At 35.6% G+C, this 14,837-nt stretch overlaps 1 protein-coding gene across 1 annotated transcript in view; it reads left to right on the top strand.

Annotated features, from left to right (window-relative positions):
• Positions 1-14,837, top strand: part of LOC150093160 (coiled-coil domain-containing protein 12) — a 54,353-nt gene that overhangs the window by 10,285 nt on the left and 29,231 nt on the right. The window contains exons 2-3 of the mRNA XM_090413871.1: positions 1,894-1,970; positions 5,965-6,026. Coding sequence (XP_090269997.1) covers positions 1,894-1,970; positions 5,965-6,026 — 139 coding nt within the window. The remainder of the gene's footprint in view (positions 1-1,893; positions 1,971-5,964; positions 6,027-14,837) is intronic.

Raw genomic sequence — 14,837 nt, 5'->3', positions numbered from 1 at the left:
CAGCACATATGGCCGTCGATTTAATTTGGAAAAGTGTAAAGTTATGAATTTTGGGATACAAACATTGCAAGCTGTGTACCATGTGGAGTTAACCGTACTGCAAGAAATTGATCAAGTCAGGGATTTGAGGGTAGTAGATGGAGAGTTGAAGTTTAGAGGGCATATTGCTGAAGTAGCCAGGGTAGCTGATGGGATTACTTGATTATTGAAAAATGCACCAACCAGCAGAGATGAAGGAGTTATCATTCCTGTTTATAAAGTCTTCATACAACTACATCTGGATTACTGTGCTCAGGTCTGGTCATCTGTGATCATACAGTCCCAACTTGGGAAGTTGCCAAATATTAGAATTTTCATTGAGCGGGTGATTACAAGAAGCTCAGGATGTAGCTTAAAGTAATATCATGGCATAAGAATTTACTAGTAAAGGATGTTAGTAGTACATAGGAGATGGTCATGAGATTTTTGGACTGCATATCCTGGGTTAGGAGAATAAATCAGAAGTTAAATGAGTAGTGTCATTAAGTAGGAACAACATAAAGAAAATTTTGTGGAGTTAATGAATGCTGATGGTAGGAAATTCACAAAAGCAAAAAAATAGTTCAGAATAAAGGGAGATGAATTGAAGGTGCTCAAGATATTGCAGAATCTTAATGCAATTAAGTCCATGTGATTAGGTGGGATATCAGCTTGTGTATTACAAGAATGTGTGCACACTATCTCCACTGTTGTTCACCATCTGTACAAATTATGTTGTATAGAAAAGTGGCATTAAACCTGATATCAAAACTGAAGATGTTAATATCTCTTTATGTAGATGATGTTATATTCTAAGATAAATGAGTATATGCTGGAGGATTCCGTAATTAAATTGAATAACAGCTGTAAAAAATTTGATATTAAAATCGGCAGTAAAAAGAGACAGATGCCGAAAGTAGGCAGGAACATTGAAAGCGTTAGCTGCAGCCTGAATGAGAAACCTACAGAACAAGTAAAACATTTCAGCTGTTTAGCTGTAATTTTTAGTGAAAATGGCAAATTCAAAATGGAAACCAGAAGTAAGCAAAGCTATCATGGTAGAGAGTCAACTGAATAAATTGATATGAAATAAGAGAGAAATTAGTTAGAAATGAAAAGATTGATATGAGAGTTCTGAGAAAAAGATGTTGGTATTCAAGAATGTGTGAACAGAGCTAATCTAAGCTGGAATTGTCACTTAAGCAGAATAGGAGAGGAAATGTCAGTAAAACAGGTGTTTGGTGCTAAGATTGCAGGGGAGGAAAATCTAGAGGAAGACCAAGATTTAAGTGAATTGGTATAGTCCAAACCCTTAGAAGGTAGAAATATAAGATATGACATTGCAGTACTGACAAGTGAGAGTGTGATTTGGATTCAATTACTGATAGTAATATATTAGTAATAATCATGTGGTACTGTCATAGCACAGCCTCCGGCTCATTTGGTTTTGATGGAGCTACTTGGTTAAAAAGAACTGGGTTCAAATTCCATCTATGATGCGAGGAACCCCTTTATCAGGGGGTTTTCAGTCAAAAGCAAGATAGCTGGTCTTATATGGAGGTAGACAATTCTTTTACTCCCAGAAGCTCAGGTTTCCATCCCTCAAAACAGGCAAACTGGCCCTGTGAACACATGCACATACACCTACAGATGTAGGATACTGTCAGATAACAAAGGCAATGGGGAACCACCTTGTTCTATAATTCCTTAGTAAAACATCATTACTACCTCACTGTTGGGTTCAGGGAAACACATACATAGTCATAGTATCTCCTTTACGATACATATCAGGAATTTGATGACTATAGATTTAATTAATTAGTTTGTAATTTTGTTTTCCATTTTTTTTTTTAAATTTCGTTTTCATATTTGTAGACCACAATTCAGGAGTTATACACCTCAAGATGAAACACTCAAAGAAAGTATATTACCAAAAGCGCTTCCTGAATCAGGTAAGTCATTCTTTTTTGCATTTTCTGAACATCAGAAGTTTAGAATTTGTACAAATACAAAACTGTATCTAAAATAGATTGACAAAAATAATTAGAAGTTAATATTTATATTCATTCAAGCCTACATAATGAAGATGCCACTTGGTTGGAAACAGACCTGCATTCAAATCCCAACTAGGACATTTTATTTCTAATCCAACTCTCTAAATCCGTAAGGTAAAATTAGTTTCAAGAAAGTCCTATGCTGCTAGTTTATTTTTTGGATAATTTCTCTCTTATATATGAATTTATTCCTTTGGCTTCCCATATACTAGCTGTGCTTATTCTGTTCTGTGTTTCTGTATTTATTATTATTATGGGCAATTCCAAGGAGTCCTTAGACTCATCAAGGGAGGCTCTAAATTTAATTTTCCATCTTTGCTGAAAATTATGCCTAAATAGCTGAAATGGTTTATTTGTTCATTAGGCTTTTCCATTCAGGATTCAGCTGATGTTTTGACTGTTCCTGATTATATTCATAGTCTTTTCTCTTTTTTTTATTACTGGTTTTCTTGCCAAATTTGTTTCAGCAGTTGTTCAGTTTAGTTAAAGAATCTTGCAGACTAATTAACAGTACAACTTTTAAAGATTAAAAAAAAAAATTATTTCATCCCAAAATGGCAGGAAAAACCCAGTGGTAGATGAACTTAAATGTCTAGATCATGTAATACAAGTAATAGCTTTAAAATACTGAAATATAATAACATTGCTCAATATTGGAGACCATACTTATAACAGATTAATTGGGAAGTTTACATTATTACTAGAAAACTAGTAATAACATGCTTTTTATTATGTAGCATATTACTGTCATGTATCCTGTACATCCCCCATGAGTTGTATGTCAGAAATTATCCTCAAATTCCTGGTGATTATCCTCAGGAGGTGTACAGGATGTTATAATAGTACTACATGAAAAGTTTACATCATTGCTAACTTTTTATCGACAATTTTCATCCGAATTAATCTGTTATCTGTCTTTCAAGACTTCAATATTATCAGATCTCATTTTTCTATCTTCTAAGGCACTTTTAACTGTATCAATCCACCTAGTTCTTAGTCTTCCTCTGGGTCTTTTTCCAGCCATCCTGGCAAAGAACACTTGCTTTGCTAACATTCCTGAATGCTAGCAATGTCAAGTTCTTTCCTAATATCCTCATTTCTAATATGACACTGCCATTGATGCCATCTGTTTGCTTTCCTAATCTTTCTCAGAACTCTCATATCTGTTTAAAATAAAACCCTAATTAAGGGTTTTTATTGTTAATCTAGTTCTAACATCCATAAGTTAAAATTGGTTTGAACACTATCTTGTATACAGCTCGTTTAGTGTTTTAACTAATTTCTCTCTTATTCCATATGAATTTACTGAGTTGATTTTCTGTCTATATATTTGCCTAACAGCTATATAGACACTATTGATGGCTAAAGTGACAATGGTCAACTACCTTTAAATCTAGCTTTAGCAAATGCTGTAATAGAACATCAGTTCTTTTCTCCATTATAATTTTGAATTTTTTTTTCCCTCCATAATTATTTGGCTGTTAGTATCTTAGTTTTGATAGGTGTTTTTTGTGCTCTAAGTATTTAGAGCACAAAGGGCACTCAGAGTATAGTGGTTTGAAATCCTATAAAATTTTAGCAGCCTAATAAATTATTTTATTCTTTGTAGTATTGTGAGTTAATATCATTAAAATAATTTTCAATTTCTTAAACTTTCTTTTGTTTTTTGACATTCCTTTTACATGATAGCTAACTAGCTTTAAATGGAAATATTGAAATTCTCAGAAAACTCACAGGATAAATAACTTGCTAACTTCAAAAATGGCATTTGTCAGTAATGGTCATCTTTGTATATAATAATATTTTTTCTCTTTAACTAAAAATTCTTCGAATTGATATATCTCTACATGACTGTACTGTGAAAAGTTCTGTAGCCATCAGTAAATGCTTCTCTTCTTTATGAATACACATTAACCTTTTATGAAGATAAAGAGTTAATGTGTGGAATGAGTTTGAAGGAAGAATTGAATTGTATAAGTTACGGACTGTATTTGAATGGTTTGGGTTTAGTCATTTGTAGAGACTGCTGCTGGAAGGGAGAGTAATGAGTGCAGAGAATGAATCTGAGCAATTAAGTTTCCCCTAAGAATATGAAAGAGTGGTGCGTAAGGAAGGAGAGATTGAAGTGGTGCTTATGAATTAAGAAGTGGGTAGCACGAATGTAGAGATTGAAAGAACAAGTGTGCAAGACAAACAGGGAGGCTAAGGGTGGACAGAGAAACACAGTATGAAAAGGGTTGATGTTCCAAGAGGATGTGAATGCACATTCGTAGACAAAAAGGGAAGGGGATTACCTGGGATGTAGGGAAAACAGTTGGATATGAAGAACGTTCTGGAATGAGTAAAGAGGAAAAGAAATGGCTTGGTATGGAGAAGTCACATCTTATAAGTGGTATCAATGAAACTTGTTATAGATCCAGGAATGAATGCTGGAAGTATCAGAAACAAGGGAAATGAAATGGTTGCATTGATTGACTTTGTTCACCCAAAAATTGAGATAAGTGAGACATGGTTGGACGAGGATGACATCCTTACAGGAACAGAGATGGGAAGATATGATGTGTTTCATGAAGATAGAAAGGATAAAAGGTGAGGTGTTATTGGTGATAGAAAAAGATATATGTTCATAAAAGAGATGCAAGGGACAGATAGTGGTAGTGGTTTCTGAGGCAGTATGGTGCAAGATAGAAGTGAATAGAATGAAACACCTCATTGGATGTTGCTGTAGACCAAGTAATGTGGAGGATATTGACCAGGAAATGTATAAGCAAATTAGCCAGGCAAATAGGAATAGGGTGATCATTGGTGATTTTAATTACAGCAATATAGATTAGGATGACAAGATAGCAACCAGAAGTAAAGAATATGAGTTTTTGAGGGACATCCACCTCGGGAAGTATGTAATAGAGGGCACACAAGGATTGAGGGTCTTGGATTTGATCATCTCATAAGAGGATGTCATTATAAATGAGGTGTCAAATCTCCCTCCAATTGAAGTTTCAAAGGTAACTTCATAAAAAAAAACAGAGAAACAACAGTTTTGGATTCAATTTTGCAACCATCTGTTATCTGCCTGTGTTGACCAGCTACTAAATTTGTTTTCCATAGTAATTTGCCTTCCTTAATTGTCGTTCTAGTAGATAATGTAGGGTGATTCACTTAGAATTAAACCCAAAGTTTTCATTCCAGATCACAAACAAATGACTGGAAACTGATCAAAAAACTTACCTTACCTTGAATAGTTCAGTACAAGCATTTTGAGGTGGATCTGTGCCACCATTTCCTATAACAGAACTTTTGCGTTTAGTTCTATATGAATCACCCTGCATTTATAATATTAGATTAACATTATTACTGATTTCTCTAATGATTTTCTAATAACATTTAATGAATGTCTAATAGCATTCTCTAAATAACATCTAACAACATTTGGGAATTGTCTAATATAGAATTTTTCAGTCTTCCAGTGTTGGAAACTGTACATTGCTTTTTTTAATTGAGTGCAATCTCTCCTTAAAGCACAAACAGGGAACTATTAATGGTCATAATGTATACACAAAACATTCTGTTCAAAGAAATTTTGTGATGTGCATACCTTTTTCTCTACTGTCTAATTTTTAAATGATTTTCAGATCATGATGAAAACACTAAGGTGATGCTGGGAAATGTTTAGAAGTTGCAAGTCAAGTTACAGTTGCTTACACTGAAAAATTACTGTTTAATATCAGGATCCTCCTTTTTTTGTTGTTGTTTCTGCTGATTATGAAAAAAGCAAAATGCATTTGCCTAATTTGCAATTTTCAGAGTTGGAATTTTGGAAAAATTGTTGTCATGTGAACTAACATGTTACCATCTTACTTACTTTGGTTTTTAATTTTTTGCTGCTTAATAGTTGAGGAACAGATTAAGGATCACCTTGCTGCAGGGACTCCACAGCCACTAATAGATGAAGTAGTAAGTATAACATTGATAGTTAGAAGTACAGATCTAATTTATTTTATAATTCTTATGCCCATCTTCTGAAGTAAATAGTTTAAAATGTAATACTTTCATAACTCTCTCATTCTAATTTTAGATGTATAAAATAATACATCTCTAAAAATTACAAGATCAGTATGAAAAAGAACATTCAGGATGGTGTTATAGTGATAATGTATGCTTTAAAAATCTTGGCAACATGACAACAAATCATTTTATTTTGTAATTGGAAAGAGATGTCTTGGAATGAATCAAAGAGGCTGATGGACAGAGCAGAACAGAATCATAACTTAAAGAACAATCATCATTATACACTTCAAGGACAACCTGCTCTTTATCTAGCTGATGTTTATAATGAAGTACTTGTTTGGACAATCTTTGTATTCTTTTAACATGCTTCATCTAGTTGTGTTTATTTTTCTCTATTACTGGCTCTGGGTTAAATTCTTTCAAAAAGTTAAAAGATTAGTAGCAGCTGAAATGAAATTTCAGCTGCTACTAATCTTTTAACTTTTTGTTTTATTGTTCCAGTTTTCACTTTCATATAGTAGTTATATTATAATAAGTGTGGCTTTAGATAACGTAGCTTTTTATCACAAATTCTGCTGCATTTTTTCAGTTTGGATTCAGTGTTGTTGAAAATTTTTGTTGTTTATATTGTGTTTTGCTACTTTTTTGTTCATACTACTTCTGCTTCTGAAAATGGCATTGATAAAGAAACATACGTTGGCAGCATGGAAGGCTTCTGTACGAAAGTCTAGCTCTGCCTTGGATTTTTCGCAGTGAATGTGTTGCAAAAATTGTTGTGTATGCACTGAAAAATGTGAAAGATTTGTGGACTGTTTGGGTAAATGAGAAGAAGGAAAGCATTCATGTATGTGAAAAGTGTCTTTATAGATTAGAACGATTAGAAATGGGAGCAAGTGTTGGAACCGTAATAGAAGAGCTTAGGCAGGAGTTAGTGTATAAAGCGAAATGAAACATCTGGAGGAGGATAATAAACATCTAAAGAAGAGACTGGCTGATGATAATAAGAAGGAGGAATTTAGTATTACAAAGAAAGTGTCGAAGGATAGTTGTATATCATTGTATTAGGACCGTAGTAGAAGAGCTTAGGCAGGAGTTAAGTGTGAAAAGCGAAATGAAACATCTGGAGGAGGATAATAAACATCTAAAAAAGAGACTGGCTGATGATAATAAGGAGGAATTTAGTATTACAAAAAAAGAGTCGAAGGATAGTCGTATATCATTGTATGGGGACTCTATCATTAGAGGTGTGATGACTAATAAAGTGCACAAAATGCATTCCAAAAAAGGAAAAACTGGGCATCAAAATTAGTGATGCCCAGTTTTTCAGTAGTCATGGGCACAGATGACTTAGATGTGAGAAAGAAAGAATGTTAATAGAGACTTGAGGAAGTTATTGCAGCAGGTGAAGAAGAATAGTATTGTTGGGAAAGTCGTAGGCATGTTGCCCAGATATAACAATTTAGATAGCATAGCTTTTTATCGCAAATTCTGCTGCATTTTTTCAGTTTAGATACATTGTTTTTCTACTTTTTTTGTTCGTACTACTTCTGAAAATGGCATTGATAAAGAAATGTACGTTGGCAGCATGGAAGCATGGGGACTCTATCATTAGAGGTGTGATGACTAATAAAGTGCACAAAATGCATTGCAAAAAAGGAAAAACCAGGCATCAAAATTAGTGGTAGTCATGGGCACAAATGACTTAGATGTGGGGGAAAGAAAGAATGTTAATAGAGACTTGGGGAAGTTGTTGCAGCAAGTATGTAGAACTGCAAGGGGTGGATGTCGACAGAGCATGGGAAGTGGTCAAGGAGCATTTGCAGGAGGTTATGGCTGATTGTATACCTAGGGTCTGAATAGTAAAACAAGTAGGGGGTTAAATGGATGAATAACACCATTAAGCTTGAGTTGTTTCTTTTTTTGCAGCTCAAGCTTAATGGTGTTATTAAGCTTTAGCTTATGGAGGGAATTTAAAGAGAGGTGACCTGCAGGCACACGAACGGTATAAAGTGCAGGCCAGAAGGGTAACGAGCGTGGTAAGAAAAGCAAAAGTGGATTATGAAAGGAAACTAGCTATGCAAGCTAAAGAGAATCCCAAACAGTTCTTTCAATATGCTGCAAGTAAAAGAAAAACTGTACACAGCAGAATAATTTTAAGGAATACCGATTGGAATAAGGTCACTGAATCAGCCGATATAGTGGAATTACCGAGTGAGCACTTTGCAAACATATAGCATCCGGGTGGTGACATTGAAAGAATGAAGGAACCATTAGTTTATACTGGAATTGTGGGGAATGAAGTGGAGGTGAATAGTCTATTACAGAACCTTAATGTGAATACATCTGTGGGATTAGATGGTATACCGTCACGAGTCTTATGTGAAGTGGCTAAAGAATTATCAGTGCCCTTGACCATGTTGTTTAATCTGAGCCTCGGGTCTGGTTTAGTCCCGAAGGTGTGGAAAGAGGGGAATATAGTTCCACTGCATAAAGGAGAATCAAAGACTACCGTTTCAGATTACCGACCAATCAGCATATTAGGAGTCGTTGTCAAGGTTTTGGAGAAAGTAGTCAAGGGAAAAATACAGGAATGGATTGATGAAAATAAGATACTATAAGGGGGACAGCATGGCTTTGTGAAGGGTAGATCATGCCTCAGTAACTTCCTCAAGTTTTATAACACAGTGACGACTGAACTGGATAAGGGTAATGGGTTTACAGTGATACTGCTGGACCTGGCTAAGGCCTTTGACAAGATACCACATGGAATTCTAATCCGTAAACTGCAACATATGGGAATGGATAAAGGGTTGGTGAGATGGATGGGTGGGTGGTTGATGGAGAGATATCAGAGAGTAGTTTATTCAAGAGTGGAGTCCAAAAGACGGCCTGTGACTAGTGGTGTTCTGTTCTTGGATCACTGCTGTTTAATTTGTTCATTAACGATATAGGGAAGGATCTAAGAGGAACGGTTCATTTGTTCGCTGATGATGCAAAGTTGGGTATGGCAATAGTGAATGCAGAAGATGCCAAAATCTTGCAGGATGATTTGGATAGATTGGTGGTCTGGGCTAAGGAGAATGGATGTCAATTTAATGTGACAAAATGTAAGGTTATGCATTTTGCGGTGAAAAGATTAGCAGCAGTATATTCCATTGGTAGAACCGTACTCCAGGAGATTGATGAGACCAGGGACTTGAGAGTGTTGGTGGATAGAGAGATGAAGTTTAGGGGGCACATTGCCAAAGTGGCTAAATCAGCTCATCAAATCACTTTTTTGCTGAAGAATATTTTGACGAGCAGAGATAAGCAAGTTATTGTTCCTCTGTACCAAGCCTTGATAAGACCTCATCTCGACTACTGGGCACAGATTTGGTCACCTAGGTTTCTTCTTGATGGGGAGGAGGCTGAGAGGATCCAGAGGCGAGTGACCAAGATGATAGCAGGTCTATGGAATGAACCTTATGAGAACAGGTTGAAGATTTGTGGTGTGCAGAAATTGGTTGATAGGCAGAAAAGAGGAGATATGATTGAGACATTCAAATTGCTGAAGGGTTTCTATAGGATTAAAGAGGATATTTTTGAGATCAGGACTGATATCACAGGCATGTTGCCCAGATATGACAACAGCGAATTGAGAAGGAGAGCAGAGTAATGAATAGTAAGGTGGCTGAGTTGTGTGAGGCAAAGGAGATTCAATTTGTAAATCTGTGGAGTGAATTTGAAGAGAAATTGCAATAGTTTAAAGTTGATGGATTGCATTTGAATGGGTTTGGTGTTGAGCATTTAGAAAGGCTATTGTTTTCTGAGAAGGCACAGAGTCAAGAAGTTAATGTAGTAAATGATCAGTCTACTTGTGAAGCAGGAAAGCACAACTAAATGGATTGTATAACAGGAGGAAGATGGATATGATGTTGAAGATGTTGTTGCAGCAACACAAGATGATGAAATGCATAAAGGTGAGGATGAGACAGATAGGAATGGAAATCAGAGTCAGGATTAGGGAAATGGGAGTGGTCAGACCGAAGAGAAAGCTGTTGTATAGCAGCTAGAATAGAGAATGTTGGTGCTGGTAGAATGGCTTCAAACACAGGATTGTTATGTTTGTACACAAACATAAGGAGTATTTGAGACAAGAGAGCTGAGTTGGTGAGAGGACTAGGGGACATCTATGGAAGCTGGGCTAGAGTGTGGTTAGTAATGGTGTTAGAGCTGGGTTCTTTACTTTTAGAGTGGTAAATGAGTGGAATAAGCTGCCAGAGTCCGTTGTGGGTGCTATGACAGTGAATGAGTTCAAGGCAAGGTATGATAGATTCTGTGAGAATGTTGAATAGTTGTGTGGACATGATGTTTAAGGCCTCCCTTGATGAGTCTAAGGACTCCTTGGAGTCGCCCATAGTAATAATAATAAGTAAAGAAGAATAGTGTTGTTGGGAAAGTCATAGGCATGTTGCCCAGATATGACAACAGCAAATTGAGAAGGAGAGCAGAGTAATGAATAGTAAGGTGTCTGAGTTGTGTGAGGCAAAGGAGATTCAATTTGTAAATCTGTGGAGTGAATTTGAAGAGAAATTGCAATAGTTTAAAGTTGATGGATTGCATTTGAATGGGTTTGGTGTTGAGCATTTAGAAAGGCTATTGTTTTCTGAGAAGGCACAGAGTCAAGAAGTTAATGTAGTAAATGATCAGTCTACTTGTGAAGCAGGAAAGCACAACTAAATGGATTGTATAACAGGGGGAAGATGGATATGATGTTGAAGATGTTGTTGCAGCAACACAAGATGATGAAATGCATAAAGGTGAGGATGAGACAGGTAGGAATGGAAATCAGAGTCAGGATTAGGGAAATGGGAGTGGTCAGACCGAAGAGAAAGCTGTGGTATAGCAGCTAGAATAGAAAATGTTAGTGCTGGTAGAATGGCTTCAAACACAGGATTGTTATGTTTGTACACAAACATATGGAGTATTTGAGAAGAGAGCTGAGTTTGTTGCATTGATTGAGTCAGTATGCCCACGGATAATTGTATTATTATTATTATTCAGGCCTCCATGGAGTCAAGAGACTCATCATGGGAGGTCCTTAGGAAACACAAAGTCTATCATATCCTTGAACTCGTTGACCGTTCTTGAATTGTAATATGTGAAACTTGGTTATCTGAGAAGGATGTCACGTTAGGAATAAAAATAAAGGATATATAATTTTCCAGAAAGATATTAATGTGAAAAGCGGGGAGGGGAGTGCTGTTAATGATTACATAGGAATTGTGTCCACAAAGTGTGAAAGTTGATAGTGCATGCACAGATTTTGAATCTGTATGGTGTGAAGTTGAAATAAACAGGTTAGTATATCTGATAGGATGCTGTTATAGGCCAGGGAATGCAGAGAATACTGATTGTGAAATGTTTAAACAAATTAGTTGGTCACATAAAAAGGTGATTCTGATGGGAGACTTTAATTACAGGAATATAGAATGATAAATTCATAAAATCATAAATTAAAATCAAAAAACTCCTTAAAATTATTAAAAACACCTGTTTTAAAATGCACTTTTCCCTATTTAGCACTATGTTGTACGATATTGTTATATATTTTAGAGTAGTTACAAATACTACCTTTTTTGCGCTACGATCTGATTTTAATTACTATAACAACAATAGTTGGTTGTAAAATTATATACACATATTTTTCTAGATAATAATATTTTTTATATAATATACAATATTATACTATATTAATTTTATATATTACGTAAGAAGCCTGAATGGCAAAGAAATGGAGCTAGCTGAGGAATTAGATAAGTACCAGATCGACATAATAGGGGTGACTGAAACAAAAAAGACCAAAACTGGTGAGATCTTTCTGAGCAATAAATACAAAATGTTATATTCAGGCAATAACAATCAAGGAAAAGAAGGTGTAGCCATAGTATTCAACACAAAATACGAGGCTAATCTTCTTGAATGGCAGTCAGTCTCAAGTAGAGTAATGTGGGCAAATATGAGAATGGGGAACTGGACAATGAGACTTATTTGTGCCTATGGTCCCACAGAAGGTTCTACTAAGGTAGAAGTGGAGGAATTTTTTGAGGCTTTAGAAAAAGCAACTGACACAATGAAAAAGGAAAAGTTGGTCCTTGTTGGGGATCTAAATAGTAGAGTAGGAAATGATTGTGAGACATACAAAAATATTTTGGGAAAATTTGGAGAAAAGAGCAAAGCTAATAATAATGGCAAATATCTGTTGGATTTCTGCTCAGGACATGGACTGGTTATTACTAACACCATGTTCCAACATAAAAATGTGCACAAATTCACATGGAGAGAAGAGGCTAGGAATAAGAAAAGTCTCATTGACTATGTTATTGTTGATAGTGATGTTTTCTCCCTGGTGCAGGACACCAGAGTGTACAGAGGATTTGAAATTGGAAGTGATCACTATTTAGTCTTGAACAGGATAAAATTGAATTTCATATTGAAAAGAATAACATATAAGAAAGTTTTAAAGCGAATAAAAGTTGAGCAGCTCTCAGATGTAAACTGTAGACTAAAATACAGAAATATTATTGAAAAGAAAATGAAAGAGTTTGAGAACAGGAATCAAACCTTGGAGATTCAGTGGCAAACTCTGAAGGAAACATTGATTGATTCTGCCAGAGAGGCATGTGGTGAGGTTGTCTGTAAGGATAGAAAAATCAGAACCTCCTGGTGGACACAGGAAGTTAAAGAAGCAGTGAAGGAAAAGAAGAAAGCATATCAAAAGTTCCTGGCAAATAAGTCAGCTTTTACTCTTACAGAATACAGAGACAAATGTAAGAAAGCTAAACAGTGTGTAAAACTAGCTAAACAAAAGTCATGGGAGGACTTTGGCAAGAATATAGAAAATAAATATCAAGAAGGTGGCAAAATATTCTGGAAGTTGTTGAAGAAGCTTAGGAATGGAGGAAAGAGTGCTGTAAAAGGAATTAGAGATGATAAAGGTGAAATGAAAACAGGAGAAAAAGATATCCTTGAAGTATGGAGTAATTACTTTGAAAAACTGCTAAATGAAACAAGCAGTGATGACATCACAGTGATAAAAAACACTGACCAGGCATGCAGTCAGGAATACATATCCATACTTGAAGTAGAAAAAGCCATCAAAGGCTTGAAATGTGGAAAGGCAGCAGGAGTAGATGATATTCGACCAGAAATGCTGAAGTATGGTGGTATAAGAGTCTTACAGTGGCTGCACTGCATAGTTCAGAAAGCCTGGACAGAGGGACGAATTCCCGATGATTGGAATAGAGCTCTCATAGTACCCATATATAAAAAGGGAAATAAAACTGAATGTGAGAATTACAGAGGTATTTCCCTACTGAGTGTTCCTGGCAAGATCTATGCAAGTATACTTGAGAAACGGTTGAGAAGAATTGTGGAAGAAAAGCTTGGTGAAGAACAAGCTGGATTCAGGCCAAATAGAGGCTGTCAGGATCAGATCTTCACTTTACGACAAATAGTCGAGAAAGCATGGGAATATAACAAAGATCTGTATTTAAGTTTTGTCGATTTGGAAAAGGCATATGACAAGGTGCCAAGAGAGAAGCTATTCAATACGCTGCAGTTATATGGTGTCAATGGGGCATTATATCAAGCAATACTTAGTCTTTATTTGAGTTGTGAGTCAGCAGTTAGAATTGAAGGAAGTACAGGAAGATGGTTTAATGTTAAATCTGGTGTGAGACAAGGATGTACATTATCCCCTCTGTTATTCATTATCTATATGGATCACATTATGAAGGAATGTGGTATTAAACCTGATATCAAAATTGGAGATGTTAATGTCAGCTCTTTGCTTTATGCGGATGATGTTATACTTCTAAATAAATCCGCTACAAGTCTGCAAGATTCTCTGACTAAATTGAATAGCTGTTGTAATAGATATGGTATGAAGGTCAGCAATAAAAAGACAAAGACAATGAAAATAGGCAGAATCATTGAAAATGTCAACTGTGTTGTGAATGGAGAACCTGTGGAACAAGTAAAACATTTCAGCTACTTAGGCACAATTTTTACTGAAGATGGTAAACTAAATATAGAAATAGACAACAGAATCAGCAAAGCTGGTATCGTGGGAAGTCAATTGAATAAATTCATATGGAATAAGAAAGAAATTAGTCGGAACACTAAATTAGCTGTATACAAGACTGTGTTCAAACCAATTTTAACTTATGGATCTGAGAGCTGGGTCAGAAGTAAAACACTTGACCAAAGACTAGAGACTGCAGATATGAGAGTCCTGAGAAAGATTAGAGGTGTGAACAGATGGCATCAATGGCAATATCATATTAAAAATGAGGATATTGGGAAAGAACTTGACACTGTCAGCATCCAGGAATGCGTTAGCAGAGCTAATCTCAGATGGTATGGTCACTTAAATAGAATGGGAGAGGAAAGATTAGCAAAACAAGTGTTCTCTGCCAGGTTAGCAGGAAAACGACCCAGAGGAAGACCAAGATATAGGTGGATTGATACGGTACAAAGTGCCTTAGACGATAGAAATATAAGATCTGATAATGTTGGAGTCTTGACAAGTAACAGACTGATTTGGAGGAAAATTGTAGATAGGAAGTTAGTAATGATGTAGTTTTTTCATGTAGTACTGTCATATCCTGTACACCCCTTGAGGGTACATGGCAGGAATTTGATGATGATGATGATGATACAATATTAATTTATATGATAATTTAAAAAATTAATTGATTTTCTTTTTTCAAATTT

This window comes from Typopeltis vanoorti, chromosome 24 (genome assembly GCF_054136105.1).
Source record: "Typopeltis vanoorti isolate ZY-2024b chromosome 24, IOZ_Tvanoo_1.0, whole genome shotgun sequence".
Lineage (NCBI taxonomy): Eukaryota > Metazoa > Arthropoda > Arachnida > Uropygi > Thelyphonidae > Typopeltis > Typopeltis vanoorti.
The sequence above is the reverse complement of the archived record's forward strand: the minus strand, read 5'-3'. Positions and strand labels throughout refer to the sequence as shown.